Source organism: Myotis nattereri, assembly GCF_964212035.1.
Source record: "Myotis nattereri genome assembly, chromosome: 4".
Taxonomy (NCBI): domain Eukaryota; kingdom Metazoa; phylum Chordata; class Mammalia; order Chiroptera; family Vespertilionidae; genus Myotis; species Myotis nattereri.
In genome coordinates, this window is record NC_138079.1 from 74,175,514 (window position 1) to 74,199,991 (window position 24,478).

At 41.5% G+C, this 24,478-nt stretch overlaps 1 protein-coding gene and 2 pseudogenes across 3 annotated transcripts in view; all 3 read right to left on the reverse strand.

Moving 5' to 3' along the window:
- CEP120 (centrosomal protein 120) overlaps positions 1–14,947 on the reverse strand; it is a 59,657-nt gene extending 44,710 nt beyond the window's left edge. Inside the window, exons 1-4 of the mRNA XM_081088894.1 lie at positions 14,872–14,947; positions 10,839–10,995; positions 7,577–7,691; positions 3,838–3,979 (exon numbers count right to left, since the gene is read on the reverse strand). Coding sequence (XP_080945020.1) covers positions 3,838–3,979; positions 7,577–7,691; positions 10,839–10,995; positions 14,872–14,920 — 463 coding nt within the window. The 5' untranslated portion in view covers positions 14,921–14,947. The remainder of the gene's footprint in view (positions 1–3,837; positions 3,980–7,576; positions 7,692–10,838; positions 10,996–14,871) is intronic.
- Positions 9,156–10,634, reverse strand: LOC308518073 (26S proteasome regulatory subunit 4-like; annotated as a pseudogene). The gene has a single exon. The product of its transcript is annotated as a 26S proteasome regulatory subunit 4-like (transcript).
- A 7,903-nt stretch (positions 14,948–22,850) lies between the features above and the next one.
- LOC308518478 (small ribosomal subunit protein eS1-like) lies at positions 22,851–23,774 on the reverse strand (annotated as a pseudogene). The gene is made up of 2 exons: positions 23,669–23,774; positions 22,851–23,451 (listed from the first exon to the last, which is right to left on the reverse strand). The product of its transcript is annotated as a small ribosomal subunit protein eS1-like (transcript).
- Positions 23,775–24,478: the final 704 nt, after the last annotated feature.

Here is a 24,478-nt window from a genome sequence, read left to right on the forward strand (position 1 = left end):
AAGGTGGCTGGTTTGATTCCTGGTCAGGGCACATACCTAGGTTGCAGTTTGATCCCCAGTTGAGGTGCTTACAGGAGGCAACCAATCACTGTTTCTCCCTCACATCGATGTTTCTCTTTCCCTTCCTCCCTCTCTAAAAACCAATAAAAACATATCCTCGGGTAAGGATTTAAAAAACAACAACACATACTCTAATTATATGATTCAGTAATCATACTCCTTGGTATTTACTCAAATTAAATGAAAACTTATATCCACACAAAAACCTTCACAGGGTTATGAATAACAACTTTATTTCTAATTGCCAAGAAGATTAAAAATGGTGGCAGAGTAGGTGGATGCTGCACGGACATGCTCTAGGAACAAGCTGGAATTACAACTGAAATACGGAAAGGCTTCCTGAATAACCAACGGAAAACTCACAGGAGAACCCAGATACCCAAGGACCGAAGGTGGAGGCCACACAGAGACTGGTAGAAGGGGCAGAGACTCGAAAGGCATGGCACCCACAGACGGCAACTGAAATCCCGGAGATATCTCAGTTGGGGGGGGCAGGGGGGGGTGCCAATGAGAACTCTGGGATCTAATCCTGAAGCTGGGCTTCCCAGCAGAGAGCACCAAACTGAGGAGGGTACCCACATAACATCTAGCTGTGAAGAGCAGTGGGGTTAATAAAAAAATAAAAAAAAAAATAAAATAAATAAATAAATAAATAAAAATTATGCTAAGTGAAATAAGCCAGTCAGAGAAAGATAAATACCACATGATCTCACTCATTTGTGGATTATAGAGAACAACATAGACTGATGAAAAGGGACAGACCCAAAGACTGAGAAATAGCGATCAGGCTATCAATCCCCAGAAGGAAAGTAGGGGAGGGCGGGGGGTAAGGGGAAGAGATCAACCGAAGGACTTGTATACATGTATATAAGCCAAACCAATGGACATGGACAACAGGAGGATGGGAGCATGAGTGTGCGGAGTGGGGGGGGAAGGGAGGTTGGGGGTTAATGGGGGGGATGTGGACACATTTGTAATACCTTAACTAATAATAATAAAAAAAAAAAAGAGCAGTGGGGTACTGTCTGCCAGGCAGTGGCAGCTGAAAGGTCAAGCACCCTCTTGAACAGTGATGCGAACCTATGACACGCGTATCAGAGGTGACACGCTAACTCATTTTTTTGGTTGATTTTTCTTTGTTAAATGGCATTTAAATATATAAAATAAATATCAAAAATATAAATCTTTGTTTTACTATGGTTGCAAATATCAAAAAATTTCTATATGTGACACAGCACCAGAGTTAAGTTAGGGTTTTTCAAAATGCTTACACGCCGAGCTCAAAAGGTTCGCCATCACTGCTCTTGAAGAACCAATGCACAAAAATTCCCTGTGGAGCCACCCACCTTGTGCTCTGGCAGAGGGAGGGTGAAGGTGACAGGAGCTGTGAGAGCAGAACCCAGGACGGGACTCGGGGGATAGAGCTCAGAAAGCAGATGCCCCAAGTTTTCTGGGCTAAGTCATTCCCTCACTCAGAGGAGGACATCTTTCCCACATAGACATCTGCCTTGCCTGGCGGGAAGACAGTGGACACACCCTATTGGAAAACACCTTGTCCTGAGGCCACTTAAGAGATTAAAGTAACAATTAGCCTCCAGGCAGAAGCAACTGCCCACCCTCTTGAAAAAATTCTCACCTGAGTACAACTGCGTGGGGGCAATTGAAGTGGGAATCCTATTAGTCTGTAGACAGAGGTGGTCTCTGGAGGCTTTGAGTCTTTGCCTGATCCAATTAGTCAGAAACAGCCTTTAATACTGTCCTGCACTAGAGATTGAGAGGTGTAGAGGATCTACCTAAAACATAGTCACAAACCCAGACAGACAACCAAAATGGCAATCCTCAAATGAAAGAACTAGAGAATTCTCCAGAAGAAGAGATAAATGAAGCAGAGACAAGAAATTTAACTGAAACAGAGTTCAGGTAAAAATGCTCAACAGTATGAAAAAAGATATAGTAACTATGAAAAAAGAACAGTCTGAGATAAAGAATGACATAACACAAATAAAGAACACATTGGAAGGAATACACAGCAGATTAGGGGAAGCTGAGGATTGAATCAGTGAATTAGAAGACAGAGTAGAAAATATCACTCAATTAGAAAACCAAAAAGAAAAAAAGTTAAAAAACAGGAAGACAGCTAGTTAAAAAATAGGAGGACAGCTTAAGGGAGCTGTGGGACAATGTGAAATGTAACAATATTAGATGCCAGATGAGGCAGAAGGGAGAAAGGAATAGAGAAGGTGTTTGAAGAAATAATGGTAGAAAACTTCCCTAACCTAGTAAAGGAAAAAGTTACATAAGGAGGCACAGAGAACCCCAAACAAGAAGAACCCAAACAGACCCACGCCCAGACACATCATAATTAAAATGCCATAAATTAAAGACAAAAAGAGAATCTTAAAAGGCAGCAAGAGAAAAGAAAACTGTTACCTACAAAGGAGTTCCTATAAGGCTGCCACCTGATTTCTCATCAGAAACTCTACAGGCCAGAAGGGAATGGCATGAAGTACTCAAGGTAATGGAAAGCAAGGATCTGAGACCAAGATTACTATATCCAGCAAGGCTATCATTCAAAATAGATGGTCAACTAAAGAGCTTCCAGACAAAAAAAAAAGGCTAAAGAAGTTCATCACTACCAAGCCAGCATTACAAGAAATGCTAAAGGGACTGCTGTAAGGGATTGCTGAGAAGAAACAGAGAGAGAAACCTAGCCATACAGAATTAAAATGTCTATAAATAAGTACCTCTCAATAATAACCCTAAATGTAAATGGAGTAAATGCTCCAATCAAAAGGCATAGGATAGCTGAATGGATATTCCTAATTGCCAAAACTTGGAAGCAACCAAGATGTTCTTCAGTGAGTGAACAAATAAACTGTGGTACATCCAAATAAAGCAATATTATTCAGTGCTAAAAAGAAGTGAGCTATCAAGGCATGAATAGACATGGAAGAACCTTAAATGTGTATTACTAAGTGAAAGAGTACAATCTGAAAAGGCTAATACAGTAAAATTAACAATGTGACACTATGGAGATAAAAAATATCAGTGGTTGCCCAGGGTCAGAGGGTAGGAAGTGATGAACAAGCAGAGCACAGAGGGTTTTTAGAGCAGTGAAACTATTCTGTTAGATACTATAATCTAACAGAATAGTTATGTCATTACACATCTGTCAAAACATATAGAATGTACAACACGAAGAATGAACCCTAGCATAAACTATGAACTCTGGGTGATAATGATGTGTCAATGTAGATTCATCAATTATAATGAACGTATCACTCTGGTGAGGGATGCTGATAATGTGGGAGGTGTTTTGTGTGAGGACAGAATTATATGGGAACACTCTATACTTTGCAATTTTTCTGTGCACCTAAAACTGCTCTAAAAAATAAAATTTAGTAATTAAAAAAGAAACAAAAATGAAAGTTTTGTTAAACTATAGTTAATAGAGAAGAGCATAACTATTTTTGGCTTTCCTGCACTCATCCCAGGAAGAAAATTTCCCAATTTTTAAAAACAATGCAAAATTCTACTTTGTTCTGTTATATATCAAATTTAAAAAAAGAAAATACTTCCTAATTTCTAAGCTATGTGAACAAGAGCTAAAAACAACAACAGCTGCTTGTGTAACAATGTCACAACATTTGCCTGATAGACTAAAATCAGTTTACACTCCTGCAAATATCTTCCTGCACATACCCCCACCACCCTTCCTAAAGTTCTAATCCACAGATGTGACTTCTCAGAGAATGTCCTTAGAAATAATGCACAAACCTCTTCCATCTCGAGGGGGAGCTCCCTTTGCCTTAAAACTATCCACTGGTGCCTTTGAATCTGTTTCCAAAGCAATGCTTATCTGTATCTCAGACTTGAACCTGGTGTATTTATTGCTCAGCAACTGGTACCATTTTGGTGCCTGGAGAATTATAGCAAAACAAAACAATAAAAAACATTAATAGGGAGTAAACAGTAGTGGGAAATATTCTATAAGGTTCTAAATATATTTCCTGTCATTTCTCAGTACTTCCTCCTCTTTTAAAATATTTTTTTCCACATTTTCTTCAAAAGAAATTAATCCTGCTTATGAAGCTAACAGAATTTCCTCTTGAAGTAAAGTTTAGGGTGTCTTTCTTGCTCCTATTCCTATGCTTCAACAGGTAATATATTGAAGGAAACTATATTTCTTTCTATCTTTACTCTTATGTCCCCAATCTCCCATCCCTTAAACAATAAAAAAAAGACTACCAATTTTGCATTTCCCTAAACCATAATTTCTCACTTTTTGTATTATACCTTTTCTGCCTGGCACATTTCTGCTTTGTTCTGTTTATATCAAACAAGGAAAAGAAAGTTTAGTATTAACAATAACAAAAAATTAACAAAATACTAAAAGTCTAATATACTATTCAGAGTTCTGAATTTTGAACCATGTATTTGACTGACATTAACACATTGCGCACCAGAAGTTTTATTGCTAGCTTTACCCAGTGGTCAGATAAGTTTCTACTGAATGAGTACAAAAAACGTTTTACGAAGTATCATACTTTAAAAAGACATTAGCTTGTAAGAGCATGTAATAAATAACTTCAAAATGCAATGGGTATGTAATTTTAAGATGTGCCTTTCACATTTATGTAAAACACTGTGTAATATGAAAACATGAGAATGTCCGTGATCTGCCCGCAATGTGTTAACATATAAAGTCTTTCTCACAAGATGAGGTATCTTAAATTACCTGAGTAAACCCCCAAAGTAACCTCAGAAATTCTAGTACCAACACCAGCCTTCAAAATTTCATGGTCCAGGACCACGTGTATCATCAGTGCAGGAACCACTGGTCAGCAGGGCACCATCTCAATACCTAGAAACAGCATTCTTACTCTGACCACTGTTCTATCAAGGCATAGTCTGGTGCTTACACTGACCAAAACCAAAAACTGCTGTTTTGGTTCAGTAAGTTGTTTGTAAGCAAAATAGGATTAACTAGGCCACAGATTTTTAAAAATTCACAACCAAGTTGAGTTTTTGGTTTTTTTTAAGACAAAAATACCTGTTTGTTGAGGTACTTTCATGTGGTACTTTTTAAGAAAAAATTTGTTTGTTATTATCCTTATGATAAATATTTTCTAATTTTTAGTACAAGCCTGAAAAATAATATTTTTAACTACTTGCATACTTTATGATCTATTTTTATTATGTAACTCAGAAAAACAAATCTGGATTTCTCTGTTTACTAGAGGCCAGTGCATGAATTCATGCAAGGGTGGTGTAGGCCAGCCCGCCCCGATGGGGGCCAATTGGGAGCGGGGCCATTGGGGGGAAGGGCTGCGGAAGGTTGGGAGGGTCGATCGGGGCCAGGATCAGCCAATTGGCTGCCGCACTGCGCGTCACAGCGACCGGTTGTTCTGGTCATTCCACCGCTGGGCTTTTATGTATATGGATATTTATTTACAGAAAATAACATTACTTTTAATTTCAAATATTTTACTGGCCAACTTCATATATTTCTGCTGGCAAACAAAAGAGTAAGCAAGACAACAATTGGTTTTCCTAAAAATAATATAATTTTAAAACACTTCTCCTTAACTTGCAATCACTAATATGATGACGAACTATCCTCAAGAATGAAATAAGGTGCCCTAGCTGGTGTGGCTCAGTGGATAGAGCATCAGCCTGCAGACTGAAGGGTCCTCTAGGTTCAATTATGGTCAAGGGCACATGCCCGGGTTGTGGGCTCAATCCCCAATAGAAGGTGTGCAGGAGGCAGCTGATCAATGATTCTCTCTTTTTTTTTAATATATTTTTTATTGATTTTTTACAGAGAGGAAGGGAGAGAGACAGAGAGTCAGAAACATCGATGAGAGAGAAACATCGATCAGCTGCCTCCTGCAAATCTCCCACTGGGAATGTGCCCGCAACCCAGGTACATGCCCTTAACAGGAATCGAACCTGGGACCCCCCAGTCCGCAGGCCGACGCTCTAGTCACTGAGCCAAACCGGTTTTGGCCAATGATTCTCTTTTATCATTGATGTTTCTATGTCTCTCTACCTCTCCCTTCCTCTCTGAAATCAATAAAAATATATTTAAAAAAAAAAACACGAGATGAGAAAAGAAATGCCAAGAGGATTCAGAAGCTCTTCTGAATGACCTCCTCTCAGATACCCTCCTCCTAAAAGGAATTACAGTGGGGACTTGACTTAAGAGTTTAATTCATTCTGAGACCGAGCTCGTTAACTCAAATTACTCTGTCAACTCAATGCAAAAAATCGGCCGAGAGACAGCTGGTATCTCAAAACACTCGTTAGTCGGGACACTCGTAAGTCAAGGCCCCACTGTACCTTCTCTTTAACCAAAGTGATTATAGAAGTGTCTTCTGGACACTTGCAAGTTGCAACAGAGAAGTTGGGTAAGAGAAACGTTGGGGCACAAGCATGGCCCCTGGTTCTGAGTTCAAGACTAAAATAGGAAAACCTTTTTAGGACCGAAGAGCAGATTGGTAATGAGTAAGGATCAAGGATAAACAAGTCCTCTTTTAAAGCACTTTAAAAATTCAGGTTTTTTTTTAATGATCCTGAATTTGGGCCAGGTTGACTGGCTCATTTGCAAATATCAATGCTATCAGTAGCAAAAATGTTAGTAACAGATAAATTTTTCTTCACAGAATCCTAATTTAAGATTCAAATCAAGAATAGAGAACTTTAAAATAAAATAGATATTAATTTTTACTTTACTTTCTTTAAAAAATTGTGACAAAACAAAGACATTAAGAAAAACTAAAAATAAATATATTTAAAGTCAATAATGTACAAAAAAGCTAAAAGATAAATAGACATAAGAAAAAATATTTTCAAAAACAAAAAGCACTAACACAGAAATAAGGACCCAGAGTTCTCTTTATTTCTTTTTATTTTTTTTAGTGGGGTGGGAGGAGGCTGCTGTTTACATTGCATTAAGTGGGCTACCATAAGTTCACTCTATTATGTAGGGAAGGCAAGGAGCAAAAAGCAGGGAAACCAATTAGAAGGCTAGTATGACAGCCAACTTAAGAAACGATGGTGGCTTAGGTTCAGCAGGGAAAATGCAGAATAGTAGGTGAATCGGGAGGGAAAAAACTTACTGGAAAGAGGCAGAAAACTAGGGTGACAAGGAAGACGTCTATATTTCTAGCTTATAGAACTGGAAGGAGATGGTGACCATTCACTGAAGCAAGGGACAGTGGAAGAAGACCACTGCTGAAAGCAAAGCCCAGGAGTTGCAGATGTCAAGCTCAAGGTAACATAGGTTTGAGCTCAAAGACAAGTTTCTTTGAGAATGATAGCGCTAGGGCAATGAAATTATTAGAAGATCAGGATTTTCTAAACCAAATTCACAAACTAGAACATAAGAACTGCCTTTCAAACCCATAATCCATCAGGCCCAGTATTCCTGCCCTTTTCATCAATCTGACTGATACATTTTGAAAAATAAACAACTGCCTAACATAATCAGTAATAAACATCAAAAGGGCAATACCTGCTTTGTTTCTTGAGCAGTTCTTAAGTCTAGAAGAACGTAACCTATAGTTTCCTTGGCTGAAGTCAAAGCATCCAAGGCAAAACACTGGAGTTTGATAGGAGTACGCTGTAGCCTGTAACATAACAATTCAGGTGATAAGTAAAACAGCTTTCACTTAATATTGAACTGATTTTGCATTACCCCTGACAAAGCTGCCTACTACTATCAAGATTCCATAGTTTGTGAAAAACTTTTCAACTGGCAAGAACTATTAATTTTATCTACTTACCTATATACCAACTATTTACAAAACATGTCAAAATCTTAGTGTCTCATCTAAGAGGCTGCCCTAGGTCAATGTGTTTCACACTTCTGTAATGTACAGAAATCTTTTAAAGTAAAAAATTACCACTATTCATTAAGATTGATTTTAAATTGTTTTTCTTATATTGTCACACACATACCACTACAAATATACATATAGGCTTACAGTTCTTTTGATAGCTAAAAACCAAAATAAAGGAATTAGATACCATAAAATCATAAGCTATTAAAATCAACAGTAACGTAATGTAATACATGACAATGTCCTGTAAGCATGGCCCTGACTGGTACAGCATGGGCTTTTTGCATCTGGAATCTCTATACTGGCTCTTGGGGTAAGCTGATTAAATTTTGTCATCATTTTTATCTAGTGAGATGACTGTGAAATCTGCACTTGGCACAAAAATCATCATTAATATATTCATTTTATCTGTATTTTTTTCTTACCCTATACATTCATTCAGAGTGGTACTGGTGAGCACTAACAAAAATGTAAAAGCAATCACCAATGTAGGCACGAATATCTTATATCAGGACTCTCTCTAGGTAAATATTCCAGAAGTCACTGAAAGCAAATACAAAATTTTGATATCCTCTAAGAATTTAATTCCCTTATAAATAAACCCATGGACTGATCTAGCAAAAAAAGGGAGTAAATTTCTTATTGCTCTAATTTTTAACTTTGAATTTTGTTCTGATTTAGTACCAAGTACTAAAGTGACTGTGTGGTTCCCAGAGGGAAATATATTTTAAATCCTTTTAAAAATAAAAGTATCTGTGTTCTTGCCTGCTTCTGTTCATCAGAGTTCATGAAATAAATAAGAGACTATTAACTTATAGTCTGCTTTATATACTAATAAAGTGTTCAAGTGTCTAAAATTAAGTATAAAATTAATTAGAGAGTCCTTTATATAATTATACTATATACATATCTATATGTCCTTGGAAAGCCAGGTAAAATATACCATAAACGAATAGAAAATGCAATGAATTCCAAAGCATATTTAATATTGGGTAGGCATTATTATAGCACTTCTAAAGTATCTATTCTCTCAGACATTAGCAAAAAAAAAAAAAAAAAAAAAAAAAAAAAAAAAAAAAGCCAGGTATAGTGGTTAAAAACTTAGGCTCTGGAGCTGGATTGCCTGGGCTCTACCACTATCCAGCTGACTCAGGACAAGTTACTTCACCTCTTAGGCCTCAGGTTTCTCATCTGTAATGTGGGGGATATAATATCTACTTCATAGAGTTGTTCTGATTTTTATTATTTTATTTATTTTTGAGAAAGAGCTCGCTTTATTGGGAATGGAGCGCTGCACATTGGGCTCCTACACGTGGTGCTCAGGGCACAGAATGTGTTGCTAATGAAGAACAACTGAACGGGCTCCTCTGGGCAACTTCCCACCACCTCTCCCCGGGGTTGGCATTCCTGACCATTTCCTTGAAGGCAACTGAGGTTCCCTTCTTGTTTTTTATACAGAACATTTTCTTTTGATTTTCTGAAGTCTTCATTTGTGACTTTCATTCTACATTGTCTCAAGGCCATGAGACCAGCTTCTGTACAGATTGCCTTGATGTCAGCACCAGAGAGGTCATCCTTAGTCATGACCAAGTTGTCCAGTGTCACGTCATCAGCCAGCGTCATTCTGCCTGTGTGGATCTGAAAGATGCACTTCTTGGTCTTTTCATCAGGCAGGGGGAACTCAATCTTCCGTCGACATTGCCTGGTCTGATTAGTGCTGGATCCAGAGTTCCTATTCAGTTTGTGGCCATGGTAACTTTTACGCCTCCCCTTGAATCAAATCCATCCAACTGGTTCAACAGTTCCAACACTGTTTGCTGAATTTCTCTCTCACCACCGGAGTCTGAGTCTTATCTTTTTGTCCCAATGCCTTCAGTTTCATCAATAAACACGATGGATGGTGCATGTTCTTCAGCAACTCAAAACAATTCCCGAACGAGCTTACGCCCGTCGCCTAGGTACTTCTGAAGTTCAGAGCCAACCACTTTCAAGAAAGTGGCTGAGGTTTGGTTTGCTACTGCTTTAGCCAGTAAGGTTTTACCTGTGCCAGGTGGCCCATAGAGAATGACCCCCTTACGGGGCTTTATACCCATCTCTTCATAATACTCAGGATGAGTGAGAGGAAGTTCCACAGATTGCTTAATTTCCTGGATTTGGTTATCCAACCCCCCCAATGTCGGCATAGGTCTCCTGCGGGGCCTTTACCACCTTCATCACCATGACCAAGGGATCCGTATCATCCATCGGTACCCCAATTACAGCACACACCTGATTGAGCAGGATGGAGCAGCCTGATTCCACCAAGTCCTTGTCCACAAAGGAAAGAATGCTGACGTAGTGTTCTGAGCCCACAGATGTAGACATGATGATGTGATTGTCATCAATGATCTCTTCCAAAGTCCCCACTGACTCTGGGGTTCCCCTCAGGTCATCCACCTTTGATCTTTTCTCCTCTTGCTTTTCTTCTAAAAGCTTCATTTGTTCCTGATTTCTAATGAATTCTTCCTCCATCAGAAGACAGTCTTTAATTCTTTCTAACTTCAATAATTTTAACCGGCACTGAGTGTGAGGTGTCACCGGTGGCAGTTTGCTGGCAGCATCTGGTCCCTTTGTTTTCTTCTTCTTTTTCCCCACTCTAATTGGTGTGGGAGGTTCATATTTCTTCTTCTTGTCCTTGTCATCCTTCTTGCCACCTCCAGGACCATGACCACCACTCTGACTTTTACCCATCTTCCCTCGGCAGCACAAGCCGCCACTGCCGGAAGTGTGTTCTGATTTTTAAATGAATTACTGTTGCAAAGTACTTTCAAAATTTCCTGGCACATTAATAATAATATTTGAGGGTTGTTGTTTTTTATTACTATAATTTATACATATATAAATTTATTTACAATAGCCTGAAAAAGAACAGAACAAATTGAAAATAACAGCCACCTGTGCTGATGGAGTGCTTTCCTGTCAATTTCCCAGGCTAACTCTGTAGCAAATTCTGGCTGGTCAATGTGGTCCACGGGATCAGTAGCCAATTGTTCTCCATCAAACTTTGCTTCTACTACAAGCATATGCTTTGGACGTTTGGGGAAATGGCGACCTGGGAAAAAAAGAGTATATAGATTAATCAAAAGTATACAAAACTCAGCCCTGGCTGGTTGGCTGCTCAGTGGTTAGAGGAATGGCCTGCGCCCCCAAAGGGTCCTGGGTTTGATTCCTGGGCGCGTGCAGGAGGCAACCAATTGACATGTCTCGCTCACACCCATGTTTCTCCCTCTCTCTCTCTCTCTCTCTCTCTCTCTATATATATATACATATATATATATATATATATAACCCCCTCCCTCCCACTCTCTAAAAAAAAATATATATATATATATATATCCTCAGGTGAGGATTAACAAAACTAAAAAAGCATACGAAAATCAAATATTATTATTTAGCATGTACTTTAAAAAGTGATATATAAAGAGTAGCTGACTTTTCATATATTCAATAAACTACCTTGCTAACACACATATTCACATATGCACTCAAAATCAGTGTTCATAAAAAACATTAATCAAGTTTAAAGCTATAATTTATAAACTAGTGCTTCTCAAACACTATGAATGTACCTACGAATCATCTGGGACCCTGTAAAACTGCAGACACAGGTTCAATAGGTATAGGGAAGGCCTGAGAGTCTGCATTCTAACAAGATCACAGTTAATGTCAATGCTGTTGCCCTTTGTTCACACCTTGAGCAGCAATAATCTCAACATTTAGAAATAAAGAATTAAAAAATGTCATTACACCAATTTCAAATATTACTATACCAGTACTTAATATAGAACAAAGTCATCTGGAGAGTTAGGAAATAATCAAATTGGCAAATAAAACAAATTTATCTGTATATTGAGATTTTTGTTAACAGTTAAGAAAATTTTGCAAATTAGCTAAGGAAAATAGACGCATGTATTCATTCATTTTGTTCTCAAGGACAATGTTGTATATTTGCAAGAAATATTAAGTATTCTATCTGTGTACACATCACATTTCATTTGTACTGCCTGACCCTGTTTCTTCACTGTTTACCAAAGGCATATTCAGACACAGGTATTATGTCAGATGATGGGATGCAAAAAAAAGTAAAACAGAGTACTTGCCCTCAAGGAATGGAAGGTCTCGTGGAAAGACATAAAACACTAAAAGCAGGAAGCTAAAGAACTAAGGAAGCAGCAGCAAGAATCTACAGTCAACCTGTTTGTAGGTCTGGTGAGGCAGATCTTGGTTAAGGGTCTTTTAGTCACTGTGAGGAAATTCATCCCTGCTGCTGCTCACCCTGGTACAAGCTTAGTTAGCAATTAAGCTAAGACCTTGATTGAAAACCTGTGAATTTCACCTGCGACCCTCACTGAAACTCCCCCATTAGGAATCTTGCTACATATGGCCTGGCTCTCCCAATTAGCACTCACAGAAGTTTCTCTCTGGACCTCATTTTCAGTTGCTCTAAAATATCACTAGGTTCCCCAAATGAATTTCACATGTCAAAAAACCTATACTTTCAGACTATCATGAGGATGACCTCCAATAAGCTTGCGAACAGAGGCTATGTAGTACAATAACTAGGTGCCTGCCTCATCCCAAAGACAAGGAACACCTTGAGAACAGAAACCCTGTCTTTTTCATCCTTAAAATTCGGTACATGGCCCAAATTCTGCTCGTGGTAGAAACCCAATCATTTTCTTTTAAAGAAAGGGCATTTCCAGAAGTGTAGTCAAGAAATTGCAAGCAGTTCAATCCATATAGTTGAAGGGCTGGGAACGCATGAATAGGTGGCAGGAAGGGAGAAAGGCTGAAAGGCATGCAAGTGGTCTCCCATAAAGGGTATGCTATTCTAAGAAATACAGACATTATCCTTTAGGACACCGGAGGATTTTAAGAAAATGGGATGTGCATTTCAGAAAGAGCATCCCCAGATAGTAACGTGGATGGGAGGTATTTTCTAGAAAGGAAGAAAACACTTATGAAATGTTATTACAATAGATTAGGTAGATAATGAGGACCCCAAAGCAGGGCACTCACAATGGAAGCTCATTCATATAAAGTTTCTCTGAACCATCTGCTATTACTTTAAAAATGAAAGCAACAACTCTTGGTGACAATTTGGAAGTTGGGGATAGAAAGGAAGAGGACGACTCCCAGGTTCCGGGCTTGAGGCAACGGCGTGGTTATGATGAATAGAAATACAAACACCAGAGGAGGGACAGTTTGGAGGGAGGACCAAATGCCAGCTTCAGGTTTGTTTGTGGCAACACCTAACTGCCATCCCTGATTCCAGGTTCTCCACCCTGCACGCTGCTACCAAACTTGCAAAAATACTTTATCCTGCCTGGGAATGTATCTCGCCTCTCCGTTATTTAGCACATTAAACTATTTGTCTTTCAAGATCCTCCAAGGCCTGTTCACTCTAGTTACACAAGCTTATGTCTCACCACATTCCTAAATATCCACCTTCCCCTACCTACCCTGCTCGTCTGCTACCTCTTCACCGTCCCACCTACCCTGTTCCTTTGCCCACCTCGCCCTCGTCGTCCATCGCCTGGAATGACTCCCTTCTGTCCACCTATCTAAAGCTTACTTACCATTCAGAGCACTTCCCACCCATCCCCAAAACCTACGTTTACAGCTCATATCCTACATGTTCCACATAGTCTACCCCAACAGTGTGTGCTGCCCGCACGCTGATTTGATACTCCCAAGTGGACGAGACCCCCACATCCTTGAATGGAAAGGGGGTGCCTCCTATTCCCATTTCCTCACAGCATGGGATATGGCGCCAAGTCCAAAAGCTTTCCTTAACAAAATGACAATGGGCTTTCAGCCCTGTGACTTCCAACAATTAGTGACCTGACGGTTAACGCCATCACAACTCTTGCAGTGGCTCTCAACCTTCCTAATGCCGCGACCCTTTAATACATCTCCTCATGTTGTGGTGACCCCCAACCATAAAATGATTTTCGTTGCTACTTCATCACTGTATTGCTGCTACTGTTATGAATCGTAATGTAAATATCTGATACGCAGGATGTATTTTCATTGTTCACGACCCACAGGTTGAGAACCGGTGCTCTATGGGTTCTTGTCATTCAACTGTTCCAAAACTCAAAAAAACAGGGGTTCACCGTGTTTACTTCCCTCTCGCCGCACAAAAAAAAAAAAAAAAAAATCACAGAACATGCCTTGCTTTTCGACACCTTACGTGCACTTGGCGCTTCCCTTTGCCCGGAAGGCCCCCTCCTCCCTTTTGTCACCTGACAAGTCCCTAACCAGCCTTTGGGACCCAAATAAACGTCACCTGCTCCAGGCAGCCTCCCCCCGCTTCCCCCAAAGGGGGTCACCCCTCTGCCTGACCCATGAACTGTTTGTGGACACATCCGCCATGCCCAGCTGTTAGAACCAGCACCGGGGTACCCTCCATTCCCGGCCCAGAGCCTGACCCTCCAGGGCTCTCCCACAAACCCCAACGCGGGGACGTGCGGAACCGGCCCTCCTGACAGCCCCCCCGCCCTCCGTGCAGCCTTGCAAAGGCCGTGGCCTCCGCACGCCGCCGAACCGGCAGCAACACGTATTCGAGTGCAAGGAGAGTTCTTGCAAAAACGCCTTTGCCGGGAGGCGGCTGAACAGAACGGGCGGAGCAGGCACAGCCTCGGCTCCTAGCGAGTGTCGTCGACAGGCTGCGGCTGGAAATCGTTTCTCCGCACCCCCCCCCCCACCCCCACCCCTGGGGCTGCGCTAAATGCCACCTCTCCTTGCCGGCGCCCCGACTCCCGGGAGACGTTCAAATCAATTGCCCAGCAGGCCTCCCCGCGCACGGCTCTGAGCCGGTCTTTGGGGACCACGGAGGCGGCGATGACAAGGTCCTCGGGGTCCGCACAACCCCGGTGAACACTCAGGAAGCAGCACTTGCAAAAGGAAGTCCCGGGCCGCTCACCTTCCAGGATGGACACGACGATGAGCAGCTGGTCGGACTTGGAGACCATGGTCGCGGGCTGCGGCCCGCAGGCGGGGTCTGCTGGCGGGAAGGGGCCCGGGTGAGTTTCGGGGGACCCGCGACCCCCGGCGGGGCCCCCACCGCTCGCTCCCGACCCCGCCGCCCGCCCCCCGCTCCGCGGCCCGGCCCCGCCGCCGCCGCCTGCAGCGCGCCCGGCTCCCCGACCCCGGGCCGCCAGCCCGGCTCCTCCTAACCCTGCCCGACTCAAGGCAAATGGCGGCTCTGCCACCTGCCGGGCCAGTCGGCAACACGGGGCGACCCGCGCCTGAGGACCTTTTGCCGCCTGCGAAGCCGCTTTTCAAACGCCCGGGCCGCCGCCGCGGCCGCCGCCGCGCCCCGCTTCCGCCTAGCAACCAGGCCCGCAGGCCCAGTGCCCCCGGGAGGCTGGAGGACAAAGGGTGATAGAGACCAGCGCTCTCGGGGATAGAACGCCCCTCAGCCCGTCTCGCCTCCTGCCCTTTTGCACTCGGTTCCGGAGCCCTAGGGCGAGGCCTGGTCCATTGCGTCACAGCGCCCCCTGCTAGCCGGACGGGGAATGGCGGGCGAGTTGGTGGGAACCAGCTGCGCAGGCGCACTGCGGCCGTAAACGCTGCCAGTGGTTCCCCTACCGGGGGTGTGAGTGTAGCGCGTGCTCTGCTTTATGCCCGGGACACAACCTGGGAAATAGATCAACTGGGATCTAAAAAAAGAAATCCAGCTCTTTTCAGGGCTCCAGGGTCAACGCTGCCCGAAGATCAAATCACAGAAAAATAATGACTTAAGTCTGAACTCTGAAACTGTCCTGACGCGGCACCGCAACCTTGTAAGCTTTGAAAACAAGTAGCGTCAATACAGTAATTACTGTAACCGGGGGTGGTGACGTCAGCTCTCCGGGAATTTCCTGTACAGCAAAAAGGACCCTAAAACAAAAACATTGTCACGTGAGCAGAAAAATTAAAGGTATACGTTCGTTTGCTCTGTGACCACAAAGTGATTAACTAGCAAAATCAAGACCAAAGATTAAACAATGCTGTCAACCGACATTTTCCCCTATACATATACCCCCTCTCCCGCCCCCTAATTCAGGCTTTAGTTTAGGAAAGATTAGAAATCTTTTGGAGGTTATCCAGCTTGCAGCTGGACCCTGGAAGGGGGAGGAGGAGAGAACAACCCCCCTCCCCCACCCCCATCAACACTCCCTCACCTCCCACTCTGTGCCCAAAAGTAAAGGAAGGGGACGTGGAGATTGGATAGATTATTTCTAGTGCCCTTCAGAGGCATTCTTGAAATGAGGCATTATACCATTTAAAATCAAAGGAATGTTCTACTCTGGGGTCATAGTTGAACAATACATTCTTTTAAAAAAATATTTTATATGTTTTTATTGATTTCAGAGAGGAAAAGAGAGGGGGAGAGAGAGATAGAAACATCAGTGATGAGAATCATTGATCGGCCGCCTCCTGCACGCCCCCTACTGGGGATGAGCCTGCAACCAGGCATGTGCCCTGACCAGAATTAAACCCCTGACCTGGTTCATGGGTCCACTATCAACCACTGAACCACACCGGTGGGGCTACAATACATTCTTTTGTGGAAGATGTGAAACAGACTCAAAAGTAGGCAGGATAATATAATGAACCCTCAGGTGCCCCAAGCACAGCTTCAACAATTACCAACTAAAGACCAATCAGCTCCACCTGTTGCACTGTTTTGAAGGAACTCTCTAACAGCATATTCATTTATCTCTTTCAGCATGTACTTCTAATAAATAACGATTTTTAAAAATATCTTTACATATTAGATACTTAACAACACACAATACCAGCATTACATGTAAAAGTTAACAATTCCTTAATACCATTAAATATCTATTGTTTAAATTTTCCTGATTGGTTAATAATGTTTTTTTTTTCAGTTGCTTTATTTGAATCAGGATTCAAACAAGTTTCAAAACACAAAGCATTTGGTTGGTCTGTCTCTTGTCTCTTTTAATCTATAGGTACTCACTCCCATTTAGTTTCCTTAAAATTTATTAAAGCAACTGGTCATGTAGAATTTATCACAGTCTAAATTTTGTTGATGCCGTACTAGTGTCGTTATTTAACATGTCCTTTGTTGAGAGGTCTGATAAATATGTCCACATTGACAACACTAAAGATTAGCAATAAGCAGAATACAAGGATATCAGTGGGTGTAAAACATTAGTTGGCAGAAGCCAAAGCAATGAGACCAGTGTCTCCAATGGAAAGAATACTCCAGGAGATCAGGGTTTGGGACCGACCTCAGCCAGTTACATGCTGGGTGACGTTAGGCAAGTCATTTTACCTCTCTGAGCCTCAGTTTCTAGTATGCAATGGTAATATACACGAATCCTTAGTTCAGGACATTAATGTAGTAAATGCCATTTAATTATTATCCTATATAATAAAAGGCTAATATGCAAATTGACTGAATGGAAGAACAACTGGTTGCTATGACGTGCACTGACCACCAGAGGACAGATGCTCAATGCAGGAGCTGCCCCCTGGTGATCAGTGCGCTCCCATAGGGGGAGTGCTGCTCAGCCAGAAGCCGGGCTCATGGCTGGTGAGCACAGTGGTGGTGGTGGGAGCCTCTCCCGCCTCCACAGCAGCACTAAGGATGTCCGACTGCTGGCTTAGGCCCACTCCCCATCGGCTTTCAGACATCCCCCGACGGCTCCCAGACTGCGAGAGGGCACAGGCTGGGCTGAGGGACCCCTAGAGTGCACGAATTTCGTGCACCAGGCCTCTAGTCTTTTTATATGAGCAATATTAGACCTTAAGTAGTAGTTGTAAAAGAACTAGGAACTGCCATCAGTAGACCTTGTTGTTTGGCTTTAGGATATCTGGCAGGGTTTAAAATCTAAATTCGCTGAATACCAGAGAATAACCTCAGTCAGAAAAAACAACAACTGACAAATCATTAAAATTAACTAAGGAACTGTTTCACATAGTAAAATTTCACAGTTTTTTTTCTGGGTCCCCCAACCCCCAAAAGGAAACACTATTACTGTGTTTCTAAAATCAACTCATTATAGCTACTGAAAAATCAATCTAGTTGTCAGGGTGTTGTTAGGTTGTTGTTGTTTTTTACAGACTGTACAAAATTAATTGCGTGAAGTTTCCCATCTATCTTATCTAGAAATGGAATTATAATTCCATCAGCATCTATAGCCTCCTTATCTGTTATTCAATAATCTAATTTTCTTTCATGTGTGATACTAAACAGTTGCACTGTTTTGAAGGAACTCCCTCACAGCATATCAATTTATTTCTTTCAATATGTACCTCTAAAAAAAAAACCAATTTAAAAAATATTTTAAAATATTACTTAACCACAACATAGATCATTATATTTTTAGCTTAAATTCATGAGAGAAAATTTCATTATAAGTTTATGAAGCATCAATTATTGTTTCAAAATATATAACTAAATGCTAATAAAATATAAATTTTTACTCTATTAGACAATGTGAAATTCATTACACTATAAATATGCAAATTCAAACCTACAAGTTTGATTAAATGCTTGATTCTGAATTCATTAGTTTGTCAACCTTAAAGTTTATCATATTCGGTAGTATTCTACTTCTATGAATTTACACACACACCAAAAAACAAATTAAAAATCTCAAAGCTTTTTGTTGTTGTTAACTCTCACTCTCTATCCCTCTCCCTTCCTCTCTGTAAAAAATCAATAAAACATATTTTAAATAAATAAAAAATAAAATTAACACATCTATTGAATAACTGCTGCTCTTCAAGAGATGTTTAGAAAATAGCCTCCTTCTGGAGGGAGCAGGAGTGGAGGAAGGCACTGGTTTTCACTTAGTGCCAAGGTGATTTCACCTCTGATTCAGGCTGATCTCATTAAACTTGGCAGTTAATTTCGGTGCCTTTAATCCCTTGAAGAATGGCCACAGATGTCCATGGACCGAAAGGCCATATAACCCAGTAGCAGAGTCACCTATACTTGCATTTCAAGGTCTACTATTTATTAGTTTTGTGACTTGGCCCAGTCATTTTTCTCAGAACCTCAGTCTTCCCATCCGTAAAATGGGATTAATAGTCCTTCTGTCACATGGTTTCTGCAAGGATTAAATGGCATTGCTTCTGGGAGGGGCCTAGGCTTCCAGGCAATCCCTGAATGTGGTAGCTATTTTTTATTGTGAATGTGGAGCAAAGATAACCAGATTTTATACTCCCTCATCTTGGCCTATACATACTAGTATGTTCTAGGGTCAATATCCTCCCAAACAGCCCCTCCCCCTGGCTTTTGTGAAAGACCACAGCCTAGCACCCCAAAGTCAATGCTCTTCAGGTCAGGCAGGTGCTGTTAACTAATTGGTGAAGTGGGCAGGGCTGGGCCTGAGCAGAGACAGAGCCCCTGGTGGGACAGCCCTTCTCTGCCCCAACTGGTAATTGCCATGCAGTAGAAGCCCGTTTTTGCCTAATTTCCACAGGAAATTAGGATTATAGATTTTTATGTGAACTCATCCAATTTTTAAGTGCTGGTAACTAATTTCATTTAAACAAACAAAAAATACTGCATGAGTCAACCCAAAACTTCTGCCAGCCACAGGTTAGTGAGTCTGGCCTAAATTCATTAAAGTGGTTCTAACAGATGTCCTTGAAGGGTAAAGAAATGAGAGTAGTAAGGAACGAAGTAGAGAATGCCTAAAACTGGGGAGGAGCGGGATAAAGGAGAGGGATGAGGACCCACATTTCACTCCCTGGCAGAACATTTGGGAGGGGACAGAAATAGGTACTGGCCCCATGGGATCCCTAGGAAAGTGAGATTTTAGATAGGTTCTTATGCCCCTAATTTGACACAGAATTCACAGACGCACTAGACTTCAGGGGACCATGGTGGCTCGGATGATGGGCAGCTTATCAGTGACAAGCCTGGGCAGAAACTTGTAAGGCCTCCCCAAATATTGGCTCCACATTAGACCCCAGCACCTTGGAACAGCGCTTTGTGTGTGGAGGAGGGAGTCCCGTTGATGAGTGAGAAGCCTGGCAGAAGAAGCTTGGAGTTGAATTTAAGAGTGAAAAGAAAACCAGCATTTATATATACTGAGTGGCCAGATTATTGTGACCACCCCATCAGTACTTCGTTGGGCCACCTTTGCCTTCAATACCGTGGCGATTCTTCTTGGCATTGACTCCACGAGATGTTGAAAGGTGACGTGAGGAATCTGACACCATGAATAGCACTGTCCAGTTCTGTGAGATTTGATGGTTGTGGAACCAGCTGCCTGATGGTTCTTTTAACTTCGTCCCACAAATGCTCAATTGGATTGAGATCTGGTGATTGTGGCGGCCACCTAAGCAAGGTAAAGTCTCCCTCATGTTCTTGAAACCACTCCTGCACAATATGAGCACCGTGGCATGGCGCATTGTCTTGTTGGGAGAAGCCATCTCTATTGGGATGCGCCATCAACATGATAGGATGAACTTGATCAGCAATGATACTTAGGTATGTTTTGCTATTCAGATGTTGTTCCACATGAATTAAAGGGCCCAAATCATGCCAGGAAAACATGCCCAAACCATAACACTGCCCCCACCAGCTTGAAGGGTTGTACTCATGCATGTGGGGTGCATGCTTTCATGCTGCTTCTGCCAAATTCTCACTCTGCCATCTGCATGATGCAACTGGAAACATGATTCATCGGACCACATGATTTTTTTCCAATGCTCGACCCTCCAATCCTTGTGTTCCTGTGTGAATTGGAGACATTTTATCTTGGTAACTGCAGACAGCAAAGGTGTTCGAACAGGCCTTCGGCTTCCATACGATGCAGTGTACGGCTACTTTGCCTACAAACGTCAGGTGGTCATAATAATCTGGCCACGCAGTACGTGTGTGTGTGTGTGTGTGTGTGTGTGTGTGTGTGTATTAGAGAAAGGTAGGGAGAGGGAGAGATAGAAACATCAATGAGAGAGAAACATCAATTGGCTTCCTCCTGCACTCCTCCCACTAGGGATAGAGCCAAAACCCAGGCCAGGAATTAAACTGTGACCTCCTGGCTCAAAAGGTCAATGCTCAGCCACTGAACCACACCAACCAGGCAAAAAAGCAGCATTTCTTGCACTCCCTCCTCTGTGGCCTAAGCTTCATGGGGTTACCTTAGACTGGGATGAGCTCTTAGCTGCCCTATCAGTGTGTCACAGTGGCTCTCCCTGAGGCCAAGTACAGAGTAGAGGGTGTGAGAATGCCTCCACTCCACAGAGAACAGACAGGGTTGGGGACAATTCTGGAGCTGTGGCAAAGGGCTGCAGGCCATCAGAAAAGGCTGCTTTGCTGCTTTGGAAAGACTAGGCCGTGGGTGCAGGACCTGCAAACTAGAGGCAGGGGCTTTTGAGAGGGCTTCATTTTAGGGGTAGAAGATAGAACTGACAGCAGATGCTAAAACAGATGACCTGTCACTGTGACACTGAGAAACACTGTGTGACATTGTGGGACTTTGATTCACCTGTTATGTAATGTCTGAAGTGTGTCGATTTTTCCCGCCTTTAAAAAGCTTCCCTCTGAAATACTGAAGCCAATGGTGGAGGGAGAGCTGGTGCCCGCCTACTCAGCTGTCTGCCGGGGAAATTCCCCAGCGTCCGGGTGAGCGTTTGGTGCATGGAGGTCCGACCCCACAAAATGGAAACAGAGAGTTCGCTGTAAGACAGGATACCTCTGGTTCTGTTTAATGCTGATATTCCAAGTACATCCAAAGGGCATAAAACGCTTCCCTACCCGTATGTGATAACAAGAAAAGTTACCACAACAGGCAATAAATAAAACAAACAACTTCCCTTGAATTCAAAGACAGGCTCTAAATATATGGCCCAGACTCAGAGAAGACAGAGACCTCTCTCAAATTCTCACTCACTTCCCCTCAGTGATAGCACTACCCGCTCCCCTGCCAGCACCCAGCAAGCTTAGTTGCACGTTTGGACGAGTGGTACAAGGAAGCCAAGCCGTTACACCTTGAGGGTGGCGTACATCACAAAACTGTCTTTCCCAAATAATTGCATGTGTTTGTGCTGCCAACATAATACTTTTTATTTACATAAATGTGTACACTTCCAAGTGGGTTTTAGCAAGTGTTAACAGGCAACAGGATGTTGGATGTGGACTTTGTTGCCTTGGAGTCATCACCCGTGACCCAAAGGATGAAAAAGAGGTGTCATGTCTTCCTCATTAGGAAGAACACCCATGGCCACTAAGGCCCAGACACACCGCCCAGGATTTGTAAAAGATGACCACACTGGCTTTGCTGCCTACAACCAGCAGCCCAGTACTCACTTAACACTATATAAGGTGATAAGCCTGAGGTTCTTCCTGTTCCTGTTACATGTGTAGAGGACTCAGGTGAAGACATAATTTGGTACAGATCAGGAAATGTAGCTTCAAGATCGGCTTGTTCAGACCCACCAGCCATTCTCTGATACATTAAGAAGTACCTTGTAATCTATTTGATTTTAGAAACTTCTTAACAATAGGAAAATAAATGATTTATTGGATTAAAGGGGAAAAGGACGGTTTATGGTGATGCTTTGGGAAAAGGCTCCAAGATTTAGATGACTATAAACAAATGGTTTTGTATTGGATATCAGAGAAGAGAGTGAGTAGGTTAATCTTCAAAAACATGATTATCCTACAAGAGTTAAAGGGAGAAAGAGGGAAAAATTAAAGAAAAGAAAAAGAAGAGAGTTATAGTATTAAGTTTCTATGTTTCATTAGTGTTCTCATTGACTGTGCCACAAGTAGCCTGACAAAGAGGGTTACTCCATAGGGAGTGAGAAGAAAAAAGTAACTATTTAAAAATCTAGACATCTGAAGAATTTAAATCAATACTCATAGACACAATGCGAGGTTTTTTAACAAATAGGATTTTTTATTTGTCACCATTAAAAGTCTGAATTTTAAACAGATTCTTGGACCGGAGGTGTATATCTTTCAGCTCATTTAACTTTTAGTACCTGTCTCATCCCCAGGAGCTTTTCCAGAACTGCTGCCTTCACCATGAAGCTCCATGAGTTTTCCCAGTTCAATGTTGGGCTTCTCCAACATTTTGACTTCTAACAAAAAAGAGTGGGGTAAATATATTGATTGGCAAAACTTTTCTATGTCTCTTCCAATGCAATCCGGAATCAGGTTATTGATCACTTCTTGCAAGTCATTTGTCTGCACCTCTAGGATCATGATTTCCATCATCTTCTGGATTCAGTGGACCTGTTAATGCTGAGCATAAGACGTCTTCCTAATCTGATTGTTGCATTTTTTTAGTAAAACCAACACAAAATAGATGACACAAATAATCATCGATAATCGGCATCCACATGAGCTTCAGTCATGGTCTGCCATTTTTTGACCATGGAGCACATTTTGTCAGGGGTAAGATCCAGGCCATGGAAATTAGTCAATTTTTGTCCTGAACCTTCTCAGTAATTCGCTTGGATTTTCTAAATGCAACTTTATTATTCTGCAGTTAAGGTAGGCTCATTTCAAAAACATGGCTCTTGCCTGGCTGGCATGGCTCAGTGATTGAGCATTGACCTATGAACCAAGAGGTCTCAGTTTGATTCCTGGTCAGGGCACATGCCTGGGTTGTGGGCTCAATTCTTAGTAGGGGATTCTTTCTCATTATTGATGTTTCTATCTCTCTCTCCCTCTCCTTCCCTTTCTGAAATCAATAAGAATAAAGTTTAAAAACAAAAACAAAAACAAAAAAAACCCACACCACCTTTGAGACCTTGAGTCCTCATGACTAATGTTTTTCCAATATTGCTTATATTGAACATAGCTGGTGCTTTCACATTATACCAATCTTCCTTAGGAAATGGATTAACCACTCAGGCGGTATTTATTAACAAACTGGTTTTTGTTATCTCTAATGGGGAATATCAACACACCAAAATGAAGTCTACTCAGCAGGATGAAATTAAAAATACATTTTAATACTTGTTTGTTATTATTTTCTTATTGGAAATTTTAACATTGTTTTGATCCAAAATTCTTGTTTAAATTAACCAGTCATTATGTTAATAGCACAAGTCCAATGAAGTACAATCCATTAATTAAGTTCCATGAGATAGGGGCCTTTTTTGTTCAACTCTATCCCCAGGGTCTATAGTGCTTGGTACAATAGGCATTCAATAAATATTTGCCTAATAAATGGATGAAACTATAATGGATTTTAGCCAGTAGATGTACTCTAAACCTAACATGATTTGATATGTTTGACTAACATACTCTATTATTGAGTAGATTTATCAAAATATTAAATAATTTCTTGGAATATTCATTTCTTTAAAATAAAATGCTATAATATTATTTTGTTATATTTGGCTAGTAGCTTTCTACTTTTGTCAAACTCTATACTTCAATTTTTTTAAAATGTAGAAATCAGAAGTTTTCAAGGACTTTCTCCTGTTTCTTACCTGGACCAAAATAGAACCATAAATTCCTAGGAGTTTCTTTAAATTTCAAATACCCAAATTAGCCTTCCTATCTACCTTGGAAAATTTACCTCCAAACTTAATAAAAGGAA